The 25,293-nt window shown below is 57.6% G+C and overlaps 14 protein-coding genes across 14 annotated transcripts; 6 read left to right on the top strand and 8 right to left on the bottom strand.

Annotated features, from left to right (window-relative positions):
• Positions 1 to 332: 332 nt before the first annotated feature.
• On the top strand, positions 333 to 1,382 carry K452DRAFT_228016 (uncharacterized protein; the record flags this gene model as incomplete). Its single annotated transcript, XM_033536932.1, has 3 exons — positions 333 to 469; positions 522 to 791; positions 845 to 1,382. 3 exons carry the CDS (start codon positions 333 to 335, stop codon positions 1,380 to 1,382), a joined length of 945 nt encoding a protein of 314 aa, XP_033397507.1.
• A 229-nt stretch (positions 1,383 to 1,611) lies between these two features.
• Positions 1,612 to 3,286, bottom strand: K452DRAFT_33789 (uncharacterized protein). Its single transcript, XM_033545272.1, has 2 exons — positions 2,126 to 3,286; positions 1,612 to 2,021 (listed from the first exon to the last, which is right to left on the bottom strand). The coding sequence occupies exons 1-2, from the start codon at positions 2,861 to 2,863 to the stop codon at positions 1,842 to 1,844; spliced, it is 918 nt and encodes a 305-aa protein (XP_033397506.1). The 5' UTR covers positions 2,864 to 3,286; the 3' UTR covers positions 1,612 to 1,841.
• Positions 3,287 to 4,203: 917 nt separating this feature from the next.
• Positions 4,204 to 5,241, bottom strand: K452DRAFT_298458 (uncharacterized protein; the record flags this gene model as incomplete). The annotated part of the gene is made up of 3 exons (XM_033542124.1): positions 4,204 to 4,862; positions 5,008 to 5,155; positions 5,212 to 5,241. The coding sequence occupies 3 exons, from the start codon at positions 5,239 to 5,241 to the stop codon at positions 4,204 to 4,206; spliced, it is 837 nt and encodes a 278-aa protein (XP_033397505.1).
• A 213-nt stretch (positions 5,242 to 5,454) lies between these two features.
• K452DRAFT_250636 (uncharacterized protein) lies at positions 5,455 to 6,664 on the bottom strand. Its single transcript, XM_033538182.1, has 3 exons — positions 6,536 to 6,664; positions 6,427 to 6,469; positions 5,455 to 6,375 (listed from the first exon to the last, which is right to left on the bottom strand). The coding sequence occupies exons 1-3, from the start codon at positions 6,581 to 6,583 to the stop codon at positions 5,549 to 5,551; spliced, it is 918 nt and encodes a 305-aa protein (XP_033397504.1). The 5' UTR covers positions 6,584 to 6,664; the 3' UTR covers positions 5,455 to 5,548.
• Positions 6,665 to 6,749: 85 nt separating this feature from the next.
• K452DRAFT_250635 (uncharacterized protein) lies at positions 6,750 to 7,845 on the top strand. Its single transcript, XM_033538181.1, has 2 exons — positions 6,750 to 6,974; positions 7,038 to 7,845. The coding sequence occupies exons 1-2, from the start codon at positions 6,862 to 6,864 to the stop codon at positions 7,723 to 7,725; spliced, it is 801 nt and encodes a 266-aa protein (XP_033397503.1). The 5' UTR covers positions 6,750 to 6,861; the 3' UTR covers positions 7,726 to 7,845.
• Positions 7,846 to 8,038: 193 nt separating this feature from the next.
• On the bottom strand, positions 8,039 to 9,962 carry K452DRAFT_33809 (uncharacterized protein). Its single transcript, XM_033545277.1, has 2 exons — positions 9,680 to 9,962; positions 8,039 to 9,624 (listed from the first exon to the last, which is right to left on the bottom strand). Exons 1-2 carry the CDS (start codon positions 9,808 to 9,810, stop codon positions 8,187 to 8,189), a joined length of 1,569 nt encoding a protein of 522 aa, XP_033397502.1. The 5' UTR covers positions 9,811 to 9,962; the 3' UTR covers positions 8,039 to 8,186.
• Positions 9,963 to 11,695: 1,733 nt separating this feature from the next.
• Positions 11,696 to 12,278, top strand: K452DRAFT_308849 (uncharacterized protein; the record flags this gene model as incomplete). The annotated part of the gene is made up of 2 exons (XM_033543199.1): positions 11,696 to 11,705; positions 11,773 to 12,278. 2 exons carry the CDS (start codon positions 11,696 to 11,698, stop codon positions 12,276 to 12,278), a joined length of 516 nt encoding a protein of 171 aa, XP_033397501.1.
• Positions 12,279 to 12,684: 406 nt separating this feature from the next.
• On the top strand, positions 12,685 to 13,228 carry K452DRAFT_358874 (uncharacterized protein; the record flags this gene model as incomplete). The annotated part of the gene is made up of 1 exon (XM_033546226.1): positions 12,685 to 13,228. A coding segment is annotated over one exon (522 nt), but the record flags the coding sequence as incomplete, so codon positions are not given.
• Positions 13,229 to 13,791: 563 nt separating this feature from the next.
• K452DRAFT_33737 (uncharacterized protein) lies at positions 13,792 to 14,357 on the bottom strand. The gene has a single exon (XM_033545261.1). The coding sequence runs from the start codon at positions 14,225 to 14,227 to the stop codon at positions 13,913 to 13,915; it is 315 nt and encodes a 104-aa protein (XP_033397499.1). The 5' UTR covers positions 14,228 to 14,357; the 3' UTR covers positions 13,792 to 13,912.
• A 130-nt stretch (positions 14,358 to 14,487) lies between these two features.
• Positions 14,488 to 19,026, bottom strand: K452DRAFT_308847 (uncharacterized protein; the record flags this gene model as incomplete). The annotated part of the gene is made up of 3 exons (XM_033543198.1): positions 14,488 to 15,667; positions 15,719 to 18,253; positions 18,299 to 19,026. The coding sequence occupies 3 exons, from the start codon at positions 19,024 to 19,026 to the stop codon at positions 14,488 to 14,490; spliced, it is 4,443 nt and encodes a 1,480-aa protein (XP_033397498.1).
• Positions 19,027 to 19,274: 248 nt separating this feature from the next.
• K452DRAFT_298450 (uncharacterized protein) lies at positions 19,275 to 19,600 on the top strand (the record flags this gene model as incomplete). Its single annotated transcript, XM_033542123.1, has 2 exons — positions 19,275 to 19,337; positions 19,394 to 19,600. The coding sequence occupies 2 exons, from the start codon at positions 19,275 to 19,277 to the stop codon at positions 19,598 to 19,600; spliced, it is 270 nt and encodes an 89-aa protein (XP_033397497.1).
• A 301-nt stretch (positions 19,601 to 19,901) lies between these two features.
• Positions 19,902 to 21,144, bottom strand: K452DRAFT_326843 (uncharacterized protein; the record flags this gene model as incomplete). Its single annotated transcript, XM_033544874.1, has 2 exons — positions 19,902 to 20,565; positions 20,618 to 21,144. 2 exons carry the CDS (start codon positions 21,142 to 21,144, stop codon positions 19,902 to 19,904), a joined length of 1,191 nt encoding a protein of 396 aa, XP_033397496.1.
• Positions 21,145 to 21,198: 54 nt separating this feature from the next.
• On the top strand, positions 21,199 to 22,451 carry K452DRAFT_271550 (uncharacterized protein). The gene is made up of 2 exons (XM_033539040.1): positions 21,199 to 21,947; positions 22,002 to 22,451. Exons 1-2 carry the CDS (start codon positions 21,429 to 21,431, stop codon positions 22,332 to 22,334), a joined length of 852 nt encoding a protein of 283 aa, XP_033397495.1. The 5' UTR covers positions 21,199 to 21,428; the 3' UTR covers positions 22,335 to 22,451.
• A 408-nt stretch (positions 22,452 to 22,859) lies between these two features.
• On the bottom strand, positions 22,860 to 23,854 carry K452DRAFT_33724 (uncharacterized protein). Its single transcript, XM_033545254.1, has 2 exons — positions 23,628 to 23,854; positions 22,860 to 23,568 (listed from the first exon to the last, which is right to left on the bottom strand). Exon 2 carries the CDS (start codon positions 23,484 to 23,486, stop codon positions 22,941 to 22,943), a length of 546 nt encoding a protein of 181 aa, XP_033397494.1. The 5' UTR covers positions 23,487 to 23,568; positions 23,628 to 23,854; the 3' UTR covers positions 22,860 to 22,940.
• Between the last annotated feature and the right edge of the window lie 1,439 nt (positions 23,855 to 25,293).

The raw sequence follows: 25,293 nt of genomic DNA, 5'->3' as shown, positions 1-25,293 counted from the left end.
TGGCTGGGCCGCGGCGTCTTGCACGATCATCAGGCTGGACGATGACGTATAGCGCAACGTCTGAGATTAAGGTGTCGAGAGGCCATAATCAGGACTACATACGCAATCCCTTTACTCGACACTGCCACCTCGTGTGAGCCCTCTTGACGCTACAAAGCCCGCCTGTCGCCTGTCGCCGGCCCGCTCTCCGCGTTTTGACCGTTTCGCCTTTTCCAGTGCGCGCGAAGATACCCACCATACGGCCCCCATCATCTCTCCACACATCATCTCCTTTCTTGAGTGCCGTCTGAATTTTTCACGCTCTCAGTCCTCACCAACATCCATCAACAATCATGTGGGGGATTTCATACTGGGCAATACCGCTTTTCTCCAGCGTAGTATGGCTCGCAATGCTTCTTGCCATGATCCTTAGCTGGATAACCGACGGCAAACCTCACTACCCGTCCATGGGCCCTACGCAGGACATAGCGTAAGTAGACATGCCTTGAACCCTGGATCGACAGCACGCTGAAGTTCCGTAGATTCATCTCAGATGTCGGTGCGCAAAGACTCAAGCCGCTGTTCATTGCCATGTCGGCGGTGAGTGTCGTTTCTCTTGACATTGCCTTCCTTTCCGAGCGCTGGCTCAGGCATTCCGGACGCTTGGCCCGGAACACCTCGTGGTGGCAAAAGAGTTACTCCATCCTATCTATCATCGCTGCCATTGTCGGCGCGGCTGGCATTATCCTGCTCTCCATTTTCGACACTTGGAGGCATCCGCGCCTGCACGACGTCTTCCTCGGTCTCTTCATGTAAGCTTATATGTCGCATCCATGTCTTCCTACCAAGTCTAACACGGTTCAAGTGGTGGTTATGTCATCTCCGCGATTTTCATCTGCCTCGAGTACCAGCGTCTGGGCGTCCACCACCGCGAGCACACAATCATCCAGATCTCCTTCTGGATGAAGGTCACCTTCATTATCGTAGAACTCGCGCTCGCAATCGGATTCGGCGTAATGCGGCAAACAGACCACTGGAACACAGCCGCGATCCTGGAATGGATCGTCGCGCTCGTCTTCACCTTCTACGTGCTCTCTTTCTTCGTCGACTTCATCCCGGCCGTGCGGACCAAGAACCACCAGAGCCGGGAAACCGAGGTCGAGATGGCCATGGAGGGCCCCGAGACCACCAGCGAAACCGGCCTCTACCCCGATGGCGCCGGCGCAAACGTCTACCCTACCTCCAACGCCTTCACCAACCAGGACCCCAACCGCTACCAGCCCAACGGCTTCGCTGCCCACCCCAACACCCGCGGTATCAATGGCAACACGTACTATGCCGACGGCCACCCCGACGCTCTCAAGCCGGCTAACGGGCGCGTCCCCCTCACCAGCAACTTTTAAGCGCGCGCCACGCGGAGCTTTTTTACCGGACGCTACGACACAGTCTCCACATACTAAACTTATACCGTATCATACGTACATAATACCATGGCTGTACATAACGAACTATCCACCTTTAATGGCATGACGACCTTTTTACTTTTTTCTGTTTCACTTCAATTTCTGCGTAGGCGCCAAACACGTGCATCGTGCCGCATGTCGGCTTCGTTGCCTTCAACTATATGCCTGCCCGACTCTCCTCGAATCAGCCAGCAATCAACAATACCTCGTCAGCGCCACATTTGATTCTTCGATGTTGCCGGTGCAGCCGCAGGACCAAATTATTCAGACAGGCGAGCTTTGGATCAGAGTGGGGATAGTCCCGGCGCCTAATCTTTCTGCACACGGCCCCATGTACCCGCCTTTTGGAGCTCGAGCCGGGGCTTATTCGCCTCTTCTACTGCTGCTGCTCCACACCACCTACTGCGTACGGTAGACCTGGATGGCGGGTGCATCAGCAAACGGCACCGCGGACGGCTTCTCCAATCGAAGGAACAAGCCCGAGCCCGGCGACTCGCGGGAAATGAAGTCGGCAAAGAGGCGGCGCGACACTGTCTCAGCGAGGGCCTCGAGCGTCTCGAAGGTCGTGGACTCGATGGTCTAGTAGGCGCGCGCGCGCGGCGGCGGGGTTAGCTACTCTATCTAGGCGATTGTTTGATAGGGAAGTTAGGATAGAGGGAGGGAGAAAAGCAAGACAAACGCACCGAGACAAGCAAGTCCTCGACCTCAACATAGCAGTCCGCAGCGCCGGCCGCGAGCTTATCGATCCAAAGGCTGGCAACAACGAGCTGTTTCTTCAAGCGCTCATTCGGGTTGACACCAATGAGCGTGGGGATGCGCACATTTTCGAGATAGAGGACCTGCGAGAGCGCAGCGAGACGGCCCTGCTCCTGCTCCTGCTCTTCGCGGTTATAGAACAGCGTGAAGACGGCGCCGGCGCCCTCGCCCTGCGTGCTCGCTTTCGGATACCGCACCTTGACCTCCGCGGCGGCGAGATTCGCCAGCGGCGCATTCGCGAGGATGGCCTTGCTGGCAGCGTGCGCGACGGCGATCGTGCTAAGCCATGTCTCACGCTCTTGGCCTTGTGCTTGCGCTTGTGTTTGCGCTTGCGCCGCCGCCGCAATGTTGCCCAGCACGCTCTTGCTCAGCAGGCCATAGTGCACGGTGCTGGCATCCACGGCGTCGGCCTGCGCGGCCGTGTCGAAGGGGCGCGCGACCGCTACCGTGACGGAGACTTCGAGCGGCTGCGGCTTTTTGCGGCCCCAGAGGTCGCGGCCGGCGGGGGCGGTGGTCTTGAGTCCGGTTACGCTGATTTGGTCGGCGCTGTGCGGCCAGCGGGCGAGGGCGGCGGCGCGGGTGATGATGGTGTTGTTGTTGTTGTTGTTGTTGCTGCTGCCTTCTTGGCTGGGGTGCGGTATGACTTGTTGTTGTTGCGACGGCATGGTGTCTGACTTTTTGGCTTTGTCTTTGCTTTTGTTTGACTCTGACTTTGTTTTTGCCTGCTTGCTTTTTTGCTTTTCCTCGCGTTTGCTTTGCTTCGCTTTCTAGAAGGGCGTTCCGTCGTAGACCAATCCGGCGTTTAGTTTTTTCTTTTTAATAAACAAGGTGGTTAGGTTAGATAGAGTAGAGTAGGTTAAGTTAGATAGATAGACAACGCTGCATATTATATCTTTCGCGGGATGACGTTATTACATAAGGGCTGGGCTGGACTAGTCCGCGTTAGGCCTGATCCATGGCTTCCTTGTGAACATTGTCACGTTCTTCATGCTATAGCTGGCTGTCTACCTAAGCAAGAACAGAGAGGAGGGGTTCTTGTTGCTTTAGGCTTTTTTTTTTTTTTTTTTTTTTTTTTTTTTTTTTTTTTTTTTTTTTACTGCGGCATGCGTGTATAGTGCTAGACACGCCGCGCGATCCTAGCCGTTACCCACCTACCTAGGTAGCTACATGATCTCCTCAGCGGCTTCTCTACAAAGGTACAAGGGCACAACCACAGCAACCACACCAAAGCCCCAAGGCCCGGCCGAGGCAGCAGCAGCAACGTCACACGACGCTCAGCCTCCAAGATCCAAACAACTCGACTCGTACTGTACTCGTACGCAACCGCGCACGCACAGGCAACAGCCTACCAGCTAGGGTGGGCCCCCGTTGCCCGAGCCTCGTGCTGTTTGATGTGATATGATATGACATGCCTTGCCTTGTCTATTTCGGCATGTGCTGCACCTCCCCACACACACACACCCCGGTAGCGGGGCTGAGGATTCTGTTTCCGTGCGTGGGTCATTGTGCGTCTATCTATTTATACGACTGCAAGGGAGGTCAAAGCCGCACAGGGTGGAAGGACCAGGCTGCTCTCCCTTGCAGCCGCAGCAGTACCGTGGTACATACTCCAATGGGACGTGCGGTTCACGGGTTGGTAGGATATGAAAAGCTGCATTGTGCACGGTGATGACAGTACAATACATGGTACCTGGCGGCACAGCACAGCACGTAGGGAGCTTAGAAAAATTGGGCTGCAAGTAATCAATCGTGACCTGTCTTTCCTAGTATAGTCTCTTTTCCGTAACGAGAAAAGAGGCGTGCAAACCATCACGTAGCCGTCCCCAGCTCCCGTCCGATGAGGCGCTCAGTTCTTTTCGGACTGGACAGCCCCTCGGCGGGCATCGTCGTTCGTCGTTCGTCGTCGTCTTTCTACAACCCTCCCTGCATCCATTCCAGCGGCAGACGCATAGCGCAGCACGCTCCCCCGCTCAAGCAAAAGCCAACAGTCCAGCGAACGCAAGGCTTAGTTGACCTGGGTGCCGTAGCCACGAATACGCTCGGCAAACTCCCAGCTCTGGTTCTCGAGCTTCTCGTTCTCCTTGAGCTCGACGCCGGCGGCCTCGACAACCGCAATGCTGTACTTGTCCAAGCTGCGCGCGTCGCGGTAAAACAGCACCTTCATGCAGTCCTTGACAGTCTGGATAGCCTGCTCGCGCGTCAGCTGCTCCGCGGCCTTTTCGTCCGGCACGACGCGGCGCAGGACGGGCACGGCCAGGTGCGCGCCAAAGCCCGTGGCCAGGGCGGGCGCGCTGAACGTCGTGCCCAGCAGGTCGGCGCTCGCGAGGAAGGGGCGCGCCTCGCCGTCCAGGCCGGCCACCAGCACGTGGTTCCAGAGCGGGTTGAAGTCGGAGCGCCGCTTGTACAGCACCTTGCTGAGGTACGTGTGCAGGTTCTTGGCGTGCAGCGTCGGCGTGTTGTTGGTCTCCGTCGATGCGTCCTCGCCCTCCGTGGCGTCGCTCGACCCTTGCGCGGCGTTGTAGTCTTCCCGGATTGACACGGACGTCAGCAGCCGGTCCAGGTATTGCATGTCCGAGACGTCGCCGCCGAAGCCGATGACGGCGCGCTCGTTGAACTTGCGCAGACGCTTGACGTCGGTGAAGCGCGCGAGCGAACCATATGATGCTGTGGGTGCTGGCGTTAGCGCTGCTTGGTCTGCGGGGAGAGAGCGTGTGCGTGTGCGGTGGGTGAGCCGACAACCCCCCACCAGACTGCTTGTCTGTAGAGGAGACGGGCTAGGGTTGCTGCTGCCCTCGTCGAACAAACGTACCCAGGTTATCCGCCGCAATGACGACGCCATCCTTGTACTTAACCGCCACGACGCTGGTACCCGTCACGATGGGTTGTTGGGTGTGCTGGATGGGGCCGCTGTTCTGGAGGTAGGAGTGGTCGTAGGCGCCGTAGACGTCGTCTCTGGGCTGTTGCGGATAGCGTTAGTGCGGGCTGCTGGCCAGGTGGGCAGGGTATAGCTTACACGGCCCCAGGCGTGAGGGAGGTGGTTCATGGTGGGGAGAGCAGACGGCGAGGTTGGAAGGATGCGATGGGTGGGCGTCGAGAGGAGTTGGGGTGGCCTTGAGGGATGGAGTTGGGTGCGGTGGTGATGGCGGTGATGATGAAGCTCCAGCTTGGGCGAGCTAGGTTGCCGTCGGGACGCGCAGTAACACCGAAGCTCTTGCGTCGGTCGCGTCTGGCCCGCCAATCACGCCGCTTCACATGTTGCATGATACTGTTATATTGTACATATTCAAGACGGTCCATAGCGCTGCAACAGCCCGCCGCTCACCACCGGGTATCGTTTTCTACCTACACACTCATCTGCGCCGCGGCGAGCGCTCCCTCTCATCGAACCTGCTCTTCCGCTTCTCACCCCTCCTCTCACCATCACGAGCCCTGCCCTCCGGCCCACTAGACGAGGCCGAACCGTCTCTGCTCAAACCAGCCCTAACCCTCTCCGCCATACTCACCCCACCCGGCGCAGCGCGAGGCGCGCCCTCAGAAACAAACTCGACGGCCTCCCGCTGCGTCTTGCGCTGCTCCTCCTCCCGCTTGCGGGTGATCTCCTGCTGTGTCTTCGCCAATTGGTCCGCGTAGGCCTCTGGCAGAAAACGCGTGGGCACGGCGACCTCGTCCGGCAACGTGCTCGCGTACTGCGCCTCGTCGCTGATGCCCGCGAAGCCCAGCAGCTTCTTCAGCAGGCTCGGGTTGCGCAGCGCCGACGAGTCTTCCAGCCGCTTGTTGAAGTGCTGGCCCTGCTCTTTCAGCTTCAGGAAGTGGCTGAACTTCTTGCTGGCGTCGCGGGGCGGCGAGCCGGGCGGCGAGGGCGGGATGTCGAAATTGGGGGCGCGAGGCATCGTGAGCGTGCGAATTAGGGCGCGATTGGTGGAGTAGGGCGACAGTGGCGCGGAGGCTGCTTCGTCTCCGGCTTCTTCTTCTTCTTCTGCTGCTGCTGCTGCGGGAAGTGCTGACGGCCCTGGAGCTGGTCCAGCTGCTGGTCCGGCGACGGGCGCATCATTCTCTACGGGCGGGAGTGCTGGCCCTGGAGCGGGTTCTTCTTGCTGATCTTGGGCAGGCGGCTCGGGAGCTGCTTGTGGTGGTTCTTCACTGGGCTTCGCGGGAGCAGGTTGCGGCTCCGAACTTGCTATCTTTGCGGTTAAACAAACATTTCTAGCGCAGCGGATTAGAGGCTCACCCTCAGGTTTTGCAGGCGGCGGGGGAGGTGTCGGGTTGCTCGTCTAATATATTCCTCATTAGTAGCCATCCGCCCAGTGACTGAGTGCAGGGCCAATGCAAGCTCTTACCTGGACGTCGTCGTCGTCGCTGCTTCCGTAATCGTCCAGCCCAAGCATACTGGCAACCCGGACAAGATTGGTGGCGGCGAGAGGAAGCGGACGCGCAGCAAAGCGGTGATGTAGGTATTTGATACCTATTGGCCAGAGAATGGCGTCTTGGCGCGGCGGGCCAGGCAGCTCGAGCTGCGTCGTCGGTCGTGGTGAGCTTCACCTCCAGAGCTCCGCCAGCCGCCAACAACAACAACAACAACAACAACGTCGCCTCCTTCCTCCGCCTCCGCATCATCCCCCCGCTGCCAAAGACATCTCTCCTCCCCGCCCGCCAAACAGCTAGAATGGCCTCCCTCTTCTCTGCCGCGCCACCGGCTGGCGGCCCGGGCTACTCCTTCAGACAGACGCCCATGACCGCAGCAGAGGCATCCGGCATAAGGCAACACGCCTTCAACCCGTAGGACCCCGCGCCCTGGCCCTCCCCACATCCCTCTTCAACGGTGCTAACGCGCATCCACAGCTACACGGACAACGGCGGCTCGACGCTGGGCATCTCGGGCGCCGACTTCACCATCCTCGCCGGCGACACGCGCAGCACGTCAGGCTACAACATCAACACGCGGTACGCGCCGAAGCTGTTCAAGATCGGGGGCGAGGGCCCGAACAACGAAGGCGCGACGATCGTGCTCTCAGTAGTGGGTTTCTCGGCCGACGGGGCCGCGCTCAAAGAGCGCCTCGACACCATCGTCAAGATGTACAAGTACCAGCACGGCAAGCCCATGAGCGTGGCGGCGTGCGCCCAGCGCCTCTCGCACATCCTCTACAACAAGCGCTTCTTCCCCTACTACGTGCACGCGATCCTGGGCGGGCTGGACGAGCACGGCCACGGCGCCCTGTACTCGTACGACCCGGTCGGCAGCTACGAGCGCGAGCAGTGCCGCGCCGCTGGCGCTGCCTCCTCCCTCATCATGCCTTTCCTCGATAACCAGGTCAACTTCAAGAACCAGTACGTCCCCGGCTCTGGCGTCGGCCACGCCCTCGAGGAGCGCCCCCGCGAGCCGCTGCCCCGCAAGGACGTCGAGGAGCTGGTTCAGGACGCTTTCACTAGCGCCGTCGAGCGGCATATCGAGGTTGGTGATGGGTTGCAGATGCTCATTATCACAAAGGACGGCATCCAGGAGACGTTCCGCGAGCTGAAGAAGGATTAAGCGTGCGGGCTTCTTGCGGCTATGGTGCTTGGTGTGCTGCGTTGCCGGGTTAGATCTGCATTTCCGGCTTGACGTTGGTTCCTTGATGATAATCGAAGAGTCTGACGCATTTGCTTTCGTACTATGCCCATGCTGCGTTGTGTCTGTTGATACGTCCTCGCTCATACTGAGGCCCCAGTGACTCTTGCTCCCTCCTTACCGTGCACTAACGCTTCAAATAATGTATGTAGCCGTGCCATTCTTCGCCCGACAAGCTATCTGCCTAGCTAGCCTCTACCCTCACTCCTCGCCTAGCACGATGCCAATTAAGCACTCTCAACACTCCTAGCACACGCACCCACTACTCCACCCAACCCTCAAGAACAATGCACTCGTAAAATTGGTATCCTCTATCAAAACCCCCCACCACCACCATCACTACCACTACCACCACCCGCATCCCAACCCCCCCGACACAGCACTCACTTCTTCTTAAACAGACCCTTCCCCAGAATACTCTTCAGCCTGGCCTCCTTATCCACCGGGGCCTTCTTCTCCTCCCTCCTCACCACCTTCTCCTCCCTCTCCTCCACCGGCTCGGCCACCGGCTCCTGCGCCCGCAGCTCCTGTCCCTTATCGCGCCACTCAGGCGCCAACACGGGCTCGCGCTTCGCCGTCACCGCCGCGCCCGGCTCCCACACAAAATTCACCAGCACGCGGCCCTGAAACCCCAGATCCGAGACCAGGCGGGCCGGCCCCGCCGCCAGCGTCGCCATACCCAGCCCGCCCTTGGTGTTGGGGTACTTGAGCGCAAACGGCTGGTCCGGGTGCGTGAGCACGCTGCGCACCAGCGCGTGCAGCTGCGCCGCCGTCTCGACACTGCTGAACTCGGCCTCGAGGTGCGTGGCGTCCGGGAGGCGCACGCGGATCGTCACCGACTTGACTGCTGCAAGCTTGTCCGCTTTGGCTTGCGCTTGCGCGGCTAGCTCCGCGTCCGACGCGAGCCGCTTGTTGCGGCTGGCGGTTTGGAGCGCCGCTTGGTGCGATTTCGCGTGGTCTACTGTCGGCACGTAGTCGGCTTCGTTGTACGCGTTACGTGTTGCGGGCGCGCTGCTGGATGGGTAGAAGATGCGCATGGGGCGCTGGTCTGGGCCCGTCAGCGTGCCGGGCGGTGGCGCTTCTGGGTCGGCGGCGGCGGCGGCGGCGCTCGTGGGCGCGGCCTCTGTTGCCGGTGGAGCTTCTGCTGCTGGCGGCGCTTCTGGTGCGGGTGTGGTGTCTGCCGAGGTGGTGGGCACGACGTCTTCCATGGCGCTGGTTGTTGGCTCCGACGGATTCGCTTCCCCAGCAACATCTCCAGCTGGTGCCGCCGCCACGGGGTCTGGTGCGGATTGGCTCTCGCCAGCACCGCCGGCATGGGCGCCATGTGCGTCCGTTGTCTGTGCCGGCGCGGGCGGGTCCACCGCCTCAAAGTATCCCGAAATGTCCGCCATGGCCTCGTGAACCGGCCTGCCGCTGTCCTTGAACCTCATACGCATAAGGATGCTTCCGCCGCCGTAGCCCAGCTGCCCCAGCGTCTTCTGCAGCTCGGTGAACTCGCCAAATTCCCGTGACTCGACGTTGATGACGGGCAGTTCATAGTTCATGCGGCCGGCGCCCGAGCTGCCCTCGGCCATGATGGGCACGGCGCGCTGCGTGAAGTTGAGCTTGGGCTTGGCGTCGACGACCTCCTCGAAGGTGCGCAGGATCTGCCACAGCGACTTGTTGCTGGGGAACTTGTGCGTGTAGCGCTGGCCGTCGACGGCGAGGGCGACGTTGACGACGGAGGGGGAGCGGGAGGCTTGGATGAGGTCGAGCTTGGCGCCTTGGGGCAGGGCGGCAATGCGGATGGTGCGGGAGAGATCGAGGGGTTTGTTGTTGAACCTGGAGCGGGGTTAGCACGGCGGGGCTTAGGAGCTGGTGTTGATAGTACTTCAACGTGTGCTGGTTGGCGTCGACGCCTAGCTTGGTGCAGGCCTCGTGCAGGACGTCGCTGAGGTGCTTGCCGGGCGTCGTCTTGACCGTGGCCCGGCGGGCGCTGGCGTCTATAACGACGACGTGAGACGACATGCCGCGCGCAGGACGCTGATGGATGAGACGCCGATGATGGTAAAGTGCAGGACGTCGAGCAGGCGGAAGCGTGAGCAGTCGGCTTGGTGGCGGCGGCGCGTTTCTCTCAGGTTGCGGACGGCCTCGCGGATGAAGTAGCTGTGGGCCAGCAGGATCAGAATGTCCTTTTCAAACTTTGTCGCGGTGATGCCGGCAATCTGCTGGGCCATGGCAATGGGTGATGGTAGCTGGGTAGCTGCGGGCCGAAGCTCATGGAAAGTACAGCCTGACAGGACAGTCCAGTCCAAGCCCCCACGGTCAACAGTCAACCTAGGTATCTACTCGTACTCCCAAGCTGCCGTTGTCTTCCTTTTTGTGGCTCGCAAGCTCGTTTCGCACTGTTTCCATGTCCGACCGGCAGGCCGGTGATGTCACGGCATACGTAGAGCTAAGCCCGCTGGAGCTCACTCCCGCCAACGACATCACCGGACATCATCCAAATCCATAGCTAATTATCTCCATCGTTGCGGTTGCTCAGTATCTGTAGAGCCTATAGGCTCTGCATTGTGTATCACTTGCCGCCCCGCGCGTTGTTGCCTCAGGCAATCACGGTCCTGTACCTACCTAGTGTTACCCAGATGTTAATGTACATTCACACATTTAGACGCCACCTAATGTGAAAGGCAATGTGCTAACCATTTATAAACATGCCACCTCACTTTCTCTTTTGCCAAAGTTCTCTTCCGTTCTCACCCTTTCCTATCAGCCCGCCTTCATCAACGATGGACTCCGACGAAATGCCCACCAAGAAGCTCAGACTTGGCCCCATTCCCCCACCCCGTAAGTGCTCATATACAGAGCCCCTATAGCGAACTCAGACCTACTGATATCTTACACTAGTCCTAAGGGTCAGAGGACAAGTAGACGCCATGCTCCAGGGCCGCCATGCAATCACTCCCTATGAAAACCTCATCATGGGGGTCACCGTCGCCATGATATCCGAGATCGACGCCGACGTGAAGGACAGTTTCGCCGTCTTGAAAAGCCTCTACATCAAGTACCACAGGATCCTCAAGGACCGCGAGAAGCTCGGCGGTGACGTCAGTGCTCATCTGTGGGGTGTAAGCTCTGCCGCCGAAAAAGAGTTGCTGAACGCGAAACGCATATGATTCAATTCCTTTGCTCTGGAAACATTGGGCTTGTTGATCCGAGGGTAGGTTTTCGAGTCGTCGTCGACGTTGCCGTCGTCGCCACTGTCAAAGGAGTTTCAAGTCTTTCACACTGACGGCAAGGTCATGGATGGTGTATCGCTTGGTAGCCATGTGGAAAAACAGAGTTAGAATGCATGGCTTTCGTTACCCAGAGGAAGCGGGATTACTGGTCTATGTTCAGGTCCAAGAGCAATTTTTAAAAGTGATCCAGGGGTGTCCGGCTATGTGCTCATACAGATTCATACGACAAACCTTTAAAAGGAAAAGGCTTCTATGTAGTCCATTAATCGGTAATAAATCTCTAACACATTGTACGCGCCACCCGCAAGTGAACGTTTTCTTCAGAAATAGCATGCGACTAAGTCATAGCGTCCAGGAGACTCTCGCATCTTCAATTAATCACTGACTAAATGCTTCTCACCGTTTGACATAGCTGCCCATTAAGCGGCTGTACCAGTGAAGCGTGACTTCCGCCTATTCTTTTGGGAAACCGTGATCATCAAGCCCTGGGCATGAGCCATTCAATCCCCATATCCACCAACTTTCCCCCTCCACCGCAACGCCATCAAGCACTCCCAATGCGAATATCGTATAATCATTGATACCATCCGCTTTAACTACCAATTCACATCACATCAATTTTTGCGCAACCCATTAATTACGGACCAGTATAAATAAGATACCCTTCACTCACAATGTCGACTGGTAAGTGAGCTGGGTTTTGAATTTTTGTCTCGTTACTTAGCAGGTGGTAGCTGATTATTGTATACAGCTGTTGAACAAACACCCGAAGAATGGATCGCCGCTTACCTCACAGCGATATCCATTATCCTCGCCAAGATTAGGACCCTCTCCGATATGATCGCTATGATCCAGAATGAGTGGTCCGAAAAGGAGCAAGCCGTCTTGTTCGGAATGGACAGCGAAGGCAGATTTCTATGCAACTCTGATGAGGTCCTCATAATCCATGGAATGGCTCTGGAATTTTCCTCGGCACTGGTCGAGCATTCCGAGCAAGTTACCCAGATTTTCGACCATGTGGAGGGGATGGTCCATCGCTTAACAGACTCCATCAAGTTCTTGTCCACTCATGCCGAAGGGGAGAGACAAGACGAGCGGATCAAGTGGATCGAATGTGTCGAGCGGGATTCTAGGGTCATCGGTTATTTGCTTTCAGAAGTTGACAAGCTGTCTGAGGCCGCCATCAGGCACGATGAGCAGTTCAATCACCGCTTGGATCGAATCATTAACCGGACCGGTCTCCCGGCCTCACTGTAGCTCACGGACACTGTTGGACTCGAGTGTGTTAAGAACGCTTCAGGCACCGTCGCTTAGATAAACGTGGCTCGCATGCCATGCGCAAGGTCACCATTCACACCAGGGCAGTCATTATAGTTTCCCAATTAGGCAATCACTCAATATGATCACCAGTCAAAAGGCATCTTCGCGTGTCCTAATGCGTACCGCGGTTCAAATCTGACGTGACCCCGCAACACACGGTAGGGAGTGAGTGAAGGCGAAGAGAACCTTGGTAACTGCACCGTGGTAAACAGGTCACACCCCACACAGTCACAAGAGCAACGCTTCCTTCCTTCTTTCGCATATAAAGCCCCCCCCCCACCCCTCCACCCCTCCAGCTCCCAGCACAACTCCACAACTCCGCTCCGCGAAGGACCAGAACGCACACAAAAACACACAAGACCTCCTCCAGGTCTTCAACCACCAAATAACAAATAACAAACCACCAACTACAGAACTACTGTGCCAACAATACCCCACAATCCCTCGACCACACCATGGTCTCCACCGCCACCACAAGCGCCGCATCGCGCCTTCCCACATCACCAGAAGGTGCGCCCTCACCCCTTCACCCGCACACCCACAACCAACCCCCACTAACACCCCCAGCAGCACCCACGCCCACGTCCACCCCACTCACCCTGGAGACACTAACCGTGCACTTGCTCACCCTGCGCCAACTTTCCCCCTCCGAAAAGTCCACCCTCGAAGCCACAGCGACGCGCATCGCGACCTCGACCACGGCGCCCGCCTTCCAGGCCGACATGCTGCGCCGCGTGCAGCGCAAGGCGGACGCACTGAGCCCGAGCGCGCCGTTCAAGCCTGGCGATGTGCTGGGTGCGAGAGAGGGACGGGAGGCGTATTTGAGCGCGTTTGTCGAGATTGTCGAACAGTGGGTGCGGGATGAGGAGACGGTGGGGGAGGTTTAGGGGGATTGGTGCTGGGGATGTGTGATTGTGATGGCGGGGGATGCGTGCTTGTGGGTTTGCGGCCTTGTGGTGCGGGGGCCGTGGCTGGATACTTGCTTGCCTGCCTGCCTGCCTGCTTGGCGAGCGAGCTGAACGTTCTTAGCCGTTGAGTGCATTTGCTGGGGCGAGCTGGTTATACAGCTAGAGGAAAGAAGGAACGGGTCGGAAAAGCGGCTATCTGAGCGAGTTCTTCTTCTTCTTCTTCTGCTGTTGCTAGATACCCCTTTTCAAAAACTCCAAAAGCTTCCTGATTTCCGCCTCTTTGCTCTTCTCGTTCTGCAGTGAAACCATGCTCTAGTGTACTTTGCCTGACGCAGCAGAAAGCCATGTCGGGCTTTTTTACTAGTAGCCCTGGTCATGTGTCTTCCATGTTGTTGCTTTTGGCCGTGCGCCCAGTCACTGTCTCCTCCCCTCCTTCGTTTTCTCTCATTTTCTCTGCCGACTAGCCTGTGAAGAAGTAGTTAAGGACGTCCATGCGAGTCACGAGGTAGCCAGCACTAACTCACAAACAGACACACAAAACACCCCGAGCAAAGAAACCAATCTAGCTCTTTACTACCTAAGACCTTAATGCTACTACCTAGGTACCTAACACCTACACACCCACCAATCGCCGACCTACGTAGGGCACCTATCTATCCAGTCTCAAAAGAGAGCCATCGGAAGACGAGTAGAGCAGTGCAGAGTAGAGCAGTGTATAATAGAGCAGAGGAGAACGCGTGTATACCTACCTATACCTATCTGATAATGAAAGCACCACAGACCCGAGCCATGGAACGCAGTATCAACAGCAGCAGCCAGCAGTGCCACAGCCCCGAACCCAACCCAACCGAACCCAACTAACTCATCAAGCAATAACCAATCTCGGAAGAAGAGGAAGAAGAAGAAGAACAAAGACACAGCCAATACGACAGCAACAGATCTCGCAGCCAGTCCCGCAGCAGCAGCAGCAGACAGCATCCGCACCCCCCCAACGCCAAACTGGCTCTCCGCTAGCGCACGCAACAGACTCGACCCGACTCGGCCAGACACACTCAACAGCAAGCAAGCAAACAAGCAAGCCGGACAACCAAAGCAAAGCGAAGCAAAGCAAAGCAAAAGCAACACGATTAAAAAACGAGCATCTAACTAACCGCGAAAAGTACAACAACTAATCTAGCTACACCCCTCCATCCATCCATCCACCAACCCAACCTAAACCCATTCATTCATCCGCTTGCTTACAACACGCGTCCCGCCGTGTTCGCCGTGCTCCGATCCTTCGTCTGCACCTTCCTCAGCCCCTTACCCGCCTGGATCTGTCCGAGCAAAGCGCCCCTATCGCCCGCACCCGCCGAGGCGCCCATCGGAGGCATCGGCGGCGGCGGGGGAGGCCCACCAGCCGAACCGGGCATCGGCGGAGGAGGGGGCGGGCCGCCCGGAGCGCCCTGGCCAGGCATAGGCGGCGGGGGCGGGGGCGGAGCACCAGGACCGCCTGCACCGGGCATGGGAGGTGGCGGAGGCGGCGCCGCTGGCGAGCCCACGGCCGGCGACTCGGTGCGCGGCGTGTCGTTGGGGTCGTTGCCCATCGACGAGAGCGGGCGCGGCGGGCCCATGGTGCCGAACAGGATCGAGGCGAGCTGCTTGGCCGAGCCTCCGCCCGGACGGTCGTCGTCCGAGTCGGAGCTCTCATCGTCCGAGTCGACGACGCTCCAGTCGTCCTCGTCTTGCTTCATCGTGCGGCGGCTGGGGCCCGCGGGCGCCGGGTCCGGCAGCTGTACGTTCTTCTGCGCGTCTTGCTGCGTAAGGCGGTGGAAGGGGTTGGTCGAGACCTCGGTGTTAGGAGCAGGGGTCGAGATGGCGGGGACGGAGCCTCCGGTGTTCTCGGCTGATTGGGCCATCTTCTTGAGGAAGGGGTTCTTGGTCTCCTCAAAGTTCATAGACGCGCCGGGGCTGGTGACAGCGGAAGCCTGGGGGCTAGTTACAGAGGATGGCGGTGATGCGGCCGGAACGGGTTCGTTCATTGCAGGAGCCGGGACCGGTGCCGCCGGTGGCGCGGTTGGTGGAGGCAACGCAGGCTCACCAGCGCCCGGAAGTTCCTGGCTGGCGGTAGGCGTCGTCTCCTGAGGGGTGATCTCACTGGGACCTTCCTCGTCCGACGACGAAGATTCATCATCACCAAGACCCTCGAGCTGGAGCTGAAGTTGCCTTTCACGCTCCCTAGCAGCTTCAAGCTCCGCACGCTGAGCGGTCAGGCGAGCCTCCTTCTCCTTGGCCTCGCGCTGAGCCGCCTGCTTCTTCCGCTTCTCTTCTTCCTTCTTGAGCTTGCCGGCAGCGACCTGCTCCTGAAGAACCCGCAGGCGCTCATCAGCCGCCTCACGCTCCTTAGCAAGCTCTTCTTCTTGTCTCCTCTCCTCATCCCTGTATAGCAGGTTAGCCGGTTATCTGAATTAGATCAAGATTGAAACTTACTCCATCTCCCGCGTTTCGGCCTCTTGAGCCTCCTGCTGCTCACGCAACGCCCTCTCAGCAGCCTCCTGTTCAGCCTTCTTGGCCTCCATTTCGGCATTCTGCGCGCTTTCCGCCTTGCTCTTCCGAACCGGCGGTGGCGGAGGCTTCTTGCCAGCCTTGGGGGGAGCAGGTGGCGGAACGCCTTGCTCCTGTTGAAGTCTACGCTGCCGTTCCTCTTCACGACGCGCATCCTCCTCCTCGGCCTGGCGAAGGCGGTCTTCGCGCTCCTTCTTCTCACGCTCGGCGCGCTGCTGCGGCGTTTCGCCAGTCTTGACAGGCGCGCGGAGACCGAGAGCAGCAAGACGTTCCGCCATGCGCTGCTCAGCCTGCTGCTTAATGAAAGCGGCACGCTCCTCGGCAGTCTTGTACGAAGAGTAGGTAGACCCGCTGCTAGAGGAAGGACGTCCCACTGGGGACTCGGTACGGGCAGGAGGCTCAAGGCCTCTCGCGCTGCTGGGGCGCGCAGGCTCCTCACGACGCGGAGAAAGGTAGCGGTCTCTCGAAGTGTCTTCCTTTCGGATCCTGGCCGCCCGGCTCTGCCTTTGCAAATCGAAGATGAAGTCCTTGACCTCATCCTCAACGCCAAGACCGTCTTCCCACCTGCGGCGCTCATGCTCGCTTGAATCGCCCTGGGTACCATCCTTGAGACTGGCCTCGATTGACTTGCTGAAATCAGTGACACTCTCCTCGACATCCCGAACCATACGCTCGTTGTTCTCCTTTTCGGTGCGCACACGCTGCTGCTCCTCCTCCAAACGCTTAGCTGCATCACCATTGTCATCCTCAATAGCAGGCGCAGGCTTGCCGGTCAAAGCGGCCGAACGAGCTTGCATCATGGCCTTGGCGCGCGCCTTCAGCCTGTCAGACTCGGTAACAGCACCACCTGGACCGGTGCCCACAATTGCAGATCCAGAGCCAGGGTGAGCCTTGGCATCCTTCAGTCTGAAAAGTTCCAGCTGAGCATCAGCAATCGCACGCTCAGTCTTGCGGACGTGAGTAGCGAGTTCTGGCAGACGGTCCGTCAAGCGTTGCAGCTCGCGCTGGAGCGTCCTACGCTCAGCATCGGAGCCACCCATGGAGATGTTGCCAGCGCTGGGGTGGTGGTCAATGTCCTCTTGAAGGCGTCTAATCCGGCGGTAAAGGTCCTCAGCATCCTTGCGGTCCTTGCGGTCCAGAACATCATCCTGCTCGGCTTGGTTTTCGTCGCGGAAATCCATGGCATCCAGAAGAACTTGCTTCTCCTTGATTAGCTTCTTGAGCTGGTCAATTGACATCTCATCATTAGGCCTTTGCGAATCGGTTGACTGCGCAGGAGACGGGGAGCGAGTGCTGCCACCACCAATCCTGCGGCGCGCGCTAGACCTGTAGCCGACATCGTCATCGTTATTTTTGTAGACAGTAGCATCCTTGCGGCCGGAACTGACGGGGCTTCCACCACGGAAAGAGTGGGTCTTGAGATAACTGACTCCAGTGTTCTGCGGCTGCAGGAAACTTCCGGAACTCTTCCTTTCCTCGGCATCGCGGTGAATCATGTTCTTCATCGTACTAATGGAGTCACTGAAGTTCCTGGTCGAAGGTGGAACAAGCTCGGGGGGCAGCTTGTTTGGCACAGGGTAACCGTTCAATCTCCGGTAGATCAAATGCATAGCAACGGCAAATTCATCCAGGTTGAGACGGCCTCTGTTGTGAGGGTCCGAAAGGGTCCAGATTTTCTCAAGATCGGTCTTCTCAAGGCCACTCTGTCCGAAAATCTCAATGGCTTGCTCTCCAGTGACGAAGCCCTTACCGAAGCCGTCCCAAGCCTTGAAGAGGTCGTCATAGATCTTCTTTTCATCCTTAGTGACGGCCCATGGCACCGTGGCGTTACCGCGAAGACCAGCGGCACTGAAACCAGCCTCTCTACCGGGTTGAGGCATCATCTGCTGCTGCAGGCTCTGGATGTTGGGAAGTCCAGTCGCGGGAGTGTTAACCAATCCCCATTGGCCGGGCATACCAGTGGGCTGCGCATTCAAGGGCGCAGCCATCCCGAATCCAGTGGGTTGCGGTTGCAAACCAGTCTGCATTGGCCTAAGTCCGGTTGCCTGGGGTTGCATGCCAAATCCTGTGGGCTGCGGCTGCAGGCCCGTCTGCTGAGGTTGGAAACCCGATTGACCACCGAATCCGGTCATTTGCGGAGCCATACCAGTGGGCTGTGGTGCCAGCGAAGACAGCAATTGGGAGTTTGAAGGCTGCGGCTGCGGCTGCTGGATCATAGGCATGTTTTGCGAGCTCTGGTTCAAAGGCTCGTCGAAGTTGGGAGCATTTGTCCGCGGGGGCCCACCTGCATCAGGAATGCCAAATGAGATGATATCCACCATGCTTGAGACCTCATTCCGTATCGTTTCGGGAAGCTGGTTGGGGAGATCTTTGCCGACAATCTTCAGGTTGCAAAGGTACATGGAAAGGGCGAATTCGGGGAAGAGGAGCTGCCCAGACTTAGTAGTATCCGACAACGTCCTAAAAAGGTCAGTGGGTGATTTACAATTGACAGGACGATCCTACCAAATCTGAGCAAGGGCATCGCCAGATAACTTGGACCTCATCAGGAGGTCCTTTGCCTTCTCGCCCGAAAGCGCTTGGTCGCTTCCCACAGCAGACTTGAAGAGCTGCTCGAACTTGGCCTGATCCTGCGCAGTTATGAAGCTCAGCCTAATTTTCGGTATGTTTGCTCCTCCCGCGGACTTTGGGGCTGGGGGTGGCGCGGCGGTTGATCTGAAGGAGTCGGCCATCTGCGACGAGGTCATGCCCGTAGGCTGAGGCATCTGGGGCTGCGCCGGCTGCTGTTGGAAGCTCGACTGGCCCGTCTGGAAAGGCTGTTGCTGCTGCGGTTGCTGGAACTGCTGCGAGCTTTGCCCAGGGTAGCCAGTGAATTGTGGCTGCAGCTGTGGCTGCTGCTGCTGCTGGAAGCCAGTAGGTTGCGGTTGGAGGCCCGTGGGCTGCGGTTGGAATCCGGTCTGTTGCGGTTGGAAGCCTGTGGGCTGCGGCTGGAAGCCTGTGGGTTGTGGCTGGAAACCGGTAGGTTGCGGTTGGAAGCCGGTGGGTTGCGGCTGCTGGAAGCCCGTAGGCTGGGGCTGCATAGGGCCAGCTCCAAAGCCCGTGGGCTGAGGTTGCAGGCCGCCGAATCCGCCCATGGGCTGGCCATACTGCTGCTGCTGTTGTTGTTGCTGTTGCGCGGGATTTCCTCTCAAGCTGTTCGCGCCCCCTAAAAACGAACTGGATCCGGAGAACATCGCGACTGCGGCGGGCGAAACAGCCGGCGGAATTGACGGGTGGGCAGGGGCTTAAGGAGTGGAGGAGTGAGAAAAACAGGGGGATGGAGGAAAGGGAAGGAGGCAGCGCCCGGGCTGTGGTAAAGTGAGAGAGCAAGAAGTGGGCTAGAGCCCGGGGTCGACAAGGGCGGCGGTTGGGCGGAGCTTGTCCCCCGTGCTTCGTCATCGGCCATTGCACCTCCAGCCATCTCACTCTGCACATCGCACCCATGGCTGCATCGCAAGATCGCGACTCCGACTTCTCCGCTGGCGATGGCGCCGACCTCGCTCAGGTAACTGAGCTTCTAAGCCTCCCGCCGCCCAGCATTACTCACCCCACTCACCGCAGGCCTTCAAAGACCTCGCTCGAGGCGAGCGCACCGCTTCTGCCATGGAAGACCATCTGACCGCCCTCGAGCGCAAAATCGACGAAATGCTGGCCCAAGCCAACGCAAACGCAGAAAGCGCGGACCAAAAAGCTCCGGAAGAGGCGTCGTCAGAGCGCAAGGAGGGGACCGCCGAAGGCAATGGAGGGAAGGATTCGAGCAGCGCTTGACAGAACTGCCATCTTTGCTCTTCACGAAACATTCGGCGCAAAACAACGCTCCCTCTGGGAGCCTGCGGGATGGCTTCCCAGTCAGGATGAGGGGTACGAGTCTGGGGACGAACGTCCCCTGCGCACTGGACAAGATAGAGTCAGGGCCAGGCAAAATGGTCCTTGATCGCTCGTCTAGGAAGACACTCGTCCTTCCTAAACTGCCGGCTCCCTGAAGCGAAAAGGAGAATCACCCGCGCATTGCAAAATACAACAAAAAAGGCTATACATTCTCTAACAGAAATCGTTATGGGTATTGCGTTTAAAGACCTCCGATCGTAGTGGCCTTGCCTTTGAAAACATCCTCGTCAAAAACCTTCTCCATCCGGAACACGCCATCGGCATCCTTTTCCACAACGCCGACCTCGGTGATGATGCCGTCAATCAGCTCTGCAGGCGTGACATCGAACGCAGGGTTCCAAACGTTGATGCCATTCGCAGCGATGCTGACAGTCTCAACAACATTCAGGTCCAGAGACTGGCCATCGTGACGGGGGCCTTTGACCAACGTGACCTCCTTGCCGGGACGCTCCTCGATCACAATATCCGCACCCGTCTTCGTGTGCAGGTCAATCGTAGTCCTCGGCGCCGCAACAAGGAACTTAACTCCGTGCTGGCGGGCGTTGATCGCAAGGGAGTATGTGCCAATCTTGTTCGCAGTATCACCGTTGGCGGCCACTCTGTCCGCGCCGACGACGATGGCGGCGATGTTGTCAGACTTGCCCCTTAGGCGCAACAGCGCAGCAGCCATAGAGTCCGTGACCATAGTGGCCGGGATGTTGTCGTGCACCAGCTCGAAGGCCGTCAGACGAGAACCTTGGTTGTAGGGACGGGTTTCCGTGCAGAAGGCATGCTTCAATGCGCCATTAGCGTGAACGGAGCGAATGACACCAAGGGCGGTGCCGTAGCCTGCAGTCGCAAGGGAACTAGTACGATCAGAAAACGCGCTTGACAAAACGTTCACAGGAAATGTTATACCCAGTGTTACAGTGCGTGAGCACGCTGACTGGACCAATCTTGCCCGCCTCCGTGTTGCTGACGATCCAGTCAGCACCGTGCTTGCCAATGGCTTCATTGTCCGAAACATCATCGACAAGCATCTTCTCCGCCGCCTCCACGTAAGCATCCTTCACGCTGGCGCCAGAAGCGCCGTCCTTAGCCGCCACAGTCTCGACGGTCTTCTTGAGCTTCCTCGCGGCGTCGGCAAGGTTGACAGCCGTCGGGCGGCTAGTGACGAGATAGTCCAGCTTCTCGACGATGAAGACCTTGACCTCCTCGGCGACGGAGGAGAGTTCGTTCTTGCGGGCGATCGTCTCGACCTCGACGGCCAGGGCAAGGGCCGCGACAATAGCGATGGCGGGGGCGCCGCGCGTGCGCATTTCCTTGATGGCGTGCCAGGCATCGGTCGAGGTGTGGATGTCGTCGTACACCTCGGCGTGCGGCAGCTTGAGCTGGTCCAGGATCTGAAGCTCGCCGCGCTTGTACTTGATCGCCTGCAGCACCATTGTGAGTCGTTAACTATGCGTGTTGGGTGTCGTGCGGGGCACCATGGCCGCGGCGAACTTTTTTGTCCTCCGCTCGCGATCCGCCGCGCATGGACATGTGGGGCTCTCCCGCGGAGGACGGAGGTCCGCGAGCATCACAACGTCATGATCGATGAATATGGCAGCTGCCTCGTGGGGCGACATGTAGGTATAAATTATGGAAGTCAGCAATCTTCTGCGTCCATCAAACACCTCTTTCACTTTCTATTGCCTCATCTGCGCCTTTCCATAATTTTCTAGCCACAATGGCCTCCAAGCTCTCTCTCTCCTCCACCCTGTCTCTCCCGAACAGCGCCGCCAAGATCCCCCGCCTCGGCTTTGGCGTCTACAAGTCGCCCGCCAACGTCTGCGTCCAGTCGTGTCTCACATCCTTCAAGGCCGGTTACCGCCATATTGACACGGCGCAATACTACGCCAATGAAGAGCAAGTCGGTCGCGCAGTCAAGGAATCGGGCATTCCCCGCTCAGAGCTCTACCTTACCACGAAGATCCTCTCAGCCGGCAGCGATGCAGACGAGACGTACAAGAGCATTGTCGAGAGCGTAAAGAAGATGGACGACCGCCCCGATGGCTACGTGGATCTCTTCCTGATCCACAACGCTTCCAGCTCCGCAGACAGGACGAAGCTCATGTGGCAGGCGCTGGAGAAGGCGAAGGAAGAAGGCAAGATCAAGGACATCGGTGTCAGCAACGCGGGAAAGAAGCACATCGAAGGCATGAAGAGCTACGCGAAGGTCTGGCCGCCCGCGGTTAACCAGATCGAGGTACGCAAACCCCACAAGGATGTCCTTTCCAAGCAAAACTAATCCACATCGCAGCTCCACCCCTGGAACCAGCAACGCGAGGCCGTGTCCTACTGCCAGTCGCAAGGCATTGTCGTGGAAGCCTACTGCCCCCTCGTCCGGAACCGGAAGGCCGACGACGAGACGCTCAACTCGGTCGCGAAGAAGTACAACAAGTCGACGGCGCAGATCCTTGTCCGCTACTGCTTGCAGAAGGACTGGGTGCCGTTGCCTAAGAGCGACACCCCGAGCCGCATTGAGGCGAATGCTGACTTGTACGACTTTGAGATCGAGGCAAAGGACATGGAGACGCTGGATGCGCTTGATGAGGGCGGCAAGGGCGCCCTTGTCATGGCTGTGGATAACTAATATAATGTATCTTGATGGAATGGGTTTCTTTCGAAAAGCCCTGGGTATAGCAAGATGGTTCTAGTCGGACTATACGTCTGTTAGATGCAACGAATAATAGCACGATATTTACGAGCCATATATCGAATGACATGATACCATAGCTTGACTTGTAATTGAACTCTACGGAAGACATGGTAGCATTGCTGATAGGCACATCAGCAGGAATCTCAATACCACGCACGATAGAGTAACGTCCGTCACCGTGAAGTGAGATGGTGATGCCTGTACGGACTGGAAGAAGATACTCAGTTAAGTCATGTAGAGGCCCTATGTGCTCTAAGACCTTTTCACCTATAGCCAGGACTTGGGCTGGGAGCCAGGCAAGGAGTACTCTGTAGGGACCGCTTATAGCGTCCCCTGTCTCGCTAGACGGTGGATCTCGGTTTACAGCGACGGACGTTAATATTGCTCCGTTCTTATATACTACCGTTTACCCAGTTAATTGGAGTAGTTCTTATCCGTGAATGAAAAGATGGAATGGGCTTATAGCTTCTGGGAGCATGGACGTGTCATTCTCAACACCCATAGTCCCGCATACCGTCCGCCTAGCCATTTAAAAGACGTTTAGCCAAGCCGTCCGCATATGTAATTAGCAGCCAGGCATATAAGAGTTGTGAGAGCCATCGGCAAAAGGTCAGAATCACACAATGGCCAACCTAAAGTACGGAAGAAGTTTGTCCGCGAATCGGCGACGAGGGCAGAGAAGAAGAGGAAGGGACGAAGTCTTCGAAAACAAGGTCGATGATCAGTTAACGACGACAGCTTCGACGACGCGGACGTCATGTATCTATGCTGTTGCCCAGCAGCAAGACACAATGTCTGTAGTGCTCGATACCGTCTCTTGGGGATGCCGAGCATCAGTGCTCTGGGTACTGCCCTGATAGTGAAGCTTTTGGCAGAACTGTCGGCGAATATAGCTGGAATGTTAGCAGCCATTACAGTCTCCAGTTCCTTTGCGTAGTATGCACTCGCATACTTGTCGATGGAGTTGTTCTCGGGATCACCTTTGTAAGGAATGGCCATGTTGCCGAAGCCAAAGAAGAGCCAGACAATATTTAAGTTCTTGTCGTACCTCACTTTGAGAGGTGTAAGGCCGACTAACACAGTCATCGCTCCCTATAAAGACAACCTCCTACCTCGCGTGGCGGAGGACATAATTTTGGCGTTGCCGACCTTTATTGCGAAACACTATCTGCCTTGGGTCAGATCATGGTCTGCTCGATCGGCTGCTAGTCTCCGCTTAACGCCTACCATGGCATCCTCGCCCAAGAAGCTCAGGTTGAGTATTTTGTGGGACAAGCCAGGCTCGATCGCCTTCCTGCTCGCGAGGTAGTCCTTTCCGTAGGTCGGTTTCAATTGTGATGGAGTAGACTTGGTATATAATCACTTTCTCGTCCTTGTACACTTTTATACAAGCCTCTAGGCTTGTTTGCATGGTTTTTATGTGTGATTCGAGTTTCCTTGAGGCGCTGGCGCATGTTGGATGTCTCGAGATTCGCTTCGTCTAGTTGAGGTTACACTGCGTCTTTCAATCCTGGAGAATTGGGATATGTTCGTTCCCCTGGTTTTCTACCAGTACATTATTACTGTGTCCCTGGCCTCCAGCGCAGGCATTCGACGGATAAAAGGCAGCAAACTCGAGAGTTAACCTCTGGTGTCTTACGTACCTGAGAAAGTTGACCTTCTTATACTTAACTGGCTCAGTACTGGTTACGTTTCCAGCCATTATATTTGCTTTTCTGTACCTTTAATATTAAAAAGTCTGTGGGATCATCGTTGCTGGCCGGTCGTGATGAATAGAATATGGAACCACTTTTTACCCACATCCAGGACTCAAGCATGCAGTTAGGCAAGAAGTATTTCGTAAGAATTGCTTGAATCCTTCCCTATCCCGCTAGACGGTGACGTCTCGCTTGGCGGTGACAGACATCGTGAGGAAGAGAAGAATGGTAAGTAACACGAGGCGTGGTGTTGTCGAAGCTTAGAATGTCAACGCGATTGGTGTGACCACACATTTCTCTGGCCCATGACTCGCGCCAGCCTGGGTGCCAGCCTGACGTGCGAGCAAGGCAGGACGCAAACAAATAGTGCGCAGGTGAATCGCGATGGGCTGATGGAAAGCTGCAGTCACTTGGCCGGACGCGCCGGAGTATTAGGGTGCAGGCAGTGCAACAAGGGTTACTCATACTGAGCGATCTGTGAAAGCATCGCCACGCTAGGGGAAATCGCTGACTCACGTCCCCTGTCGTCATAGGCTGCAGTGGAGCTGCGTCTGGTCAAATCCCCAAGAGCTTCACCCGATATAAAGACAATCGCCACTTTTGCTTCGGTTCCCTCCGGCCACTGCTGCTACCCGACCGGCGTTTGTTGTTTGTTTCCCCATTCTAGGTAGGCTACTTTTTTTTTGAAGCCTACAAAAAACACTTTCTTTTGCGCCACAGCAGCTCTCAACATCCCTCAGCCTGCTCTCCACTCACTTTCCAACCGGTTTTTCCTTCGCAATCCTGGAATCCGCGGGACACTCGGTTCTCTCACCTTCGGCGGCTCCCGCGACCATGTCTGCTGCTGTTTCCGCGCAACCGGCGCCTCAGTCGCAGTCCGCAAACGACGCGCCCCGACGCCACCGCCCCAGAAGAAGACCGCAGCCAGGCGGCAACATGGAGGCAGGCGAGCCTTCGAGCAATGCGCAACCACAACAGCAGAATGCCGCTCGTGGAGGTAGAGGCGGGAGAGGTGGGAGAGGCGGTAGAGGCGGTAGAGGCGGCCGGGCGCAACCTGCAAGAGATGCGCTCACCACGCTGGGCCCGGACTCGAGCGCTCCTCTTCCAGGAAATGTGTCGACAGGCCCGACACCCAGCACCGAGAACAGTGGTGTCGAGAACAATGTGTCTCGGGGTGGTCGCCGGCGGCGTGGTGG

This window comes from Aplosporella prunicola (genome assembly GCF_010093885.1).
Source record: "Aplosporella prunicola CBS 121167 unplaced genomic scaffold K452scaffold_13, whole genome shotgun sequence".
Taxonomy (NCBI): Eukaryota; Fungi; Ascomycota; class Dothideomycetes; order Botryosphaeriales; family Aplosporellaceae; genus Aplosporella; species Aplosporella prunicola.
Note: the sequence above shows the minus strand (reverse complement) of the source record. Positions and strands in the feature narration are given on the sequence as shown.

Bases quoted from the DNA above. Each gene is read 5' to 3' on its own strand.
- K452DRAFT_33809 (XM_033545277.1), bottom strand. From the start codon at position 9,810: ATGTCGTCTCACGTCGTCGTTATAGACGCCAGCGCCCGCCGGGCCACG. The intron at 9,625-9,679 runs GTTGAAGTACTA...ACCCCGCTCCAG, and splicing joins GTCGACGCCAACCAGCACAC to GTTCAACAACAAACCCCTCG.
- K452DRAFT_33737 (XM_033545261.1), bottom strand. From the start codon at position 14,227: ATGCTGTCTGCTGCTGCTGCTGCGGGACTGGCTGCGAGATCTGTTGCT.
- K452DRAFT_33789 (XM_033545272.1), bottom strand. From the start codon at position 2,863: ATGCCGTCGCAACAACAACAAGTCATACCGCACCCCAGCCAAGAAGGC. The intron at 2,022-2,125 runs GTGCGTTTGTCT...CGCGCCTACTAG, and splicing joins TCGAGGACTTGCTTGTCTCG to ACCATCGAGTCCACGACCTT.
- K452DRAFT_250635 (XM_033538181.1), top strand. From the start codon at position 6,862: ATGGCCTCCCTCTTCTCTGCCGCGCCACCGGCTGGCGGCCCGGGCTAC. The intron at 6,975-7,037 runs GTAGGACCCCGC...GCGCATCCACAG, and splicing joins AGGCAACACGCCTTCAACCC to CTACACGGACAACGGCGGCT.
- K452DRAFT_33724 (XM_033545254.1), bottom strand. From the start codon at position 23,486: ATGACTGTGTTAGTCGGCCTTACACCTCTCAAAGTGAGGTACGACAAG.
- K452DRAFT_250636 (XM_033538182.1), bottom strand. From the start codon at position 6,583: ATGCTTGGGCTGGACGATTACGGAAGCAGCGACGACGACGACGTCCAG. The intron at 6,470-6,535 runs GTAAGAGCTTGC...GGAATATATTAG, and splicing joins GCGACGACGACGACGTCCAG to ACGAGCAACCCGACACCTCC. The intron at 6,376-6,426 runs GTGAGCCTCTAA...CCGCAAAGATAG, and splicing joins GCCGCCTGCAAAACCTGAGG to CAAGTTCGGAGCCGCAACCT.
- K452DRAFT_271550 (XM_033539040.1), top strand. From the start codon at position 21,429: ATGGCCTCCAAGCTCTCTCTCTCCTCCACCCTGTCTCTCCCGAACAGC. The intron at 21,948-22,001 runs GTACGCAAACCC...TCCACATCGCAG, and splicing joins CCGCGGTTAACCAGATCGAG to CTCCACCCCTGGAACCAGCA.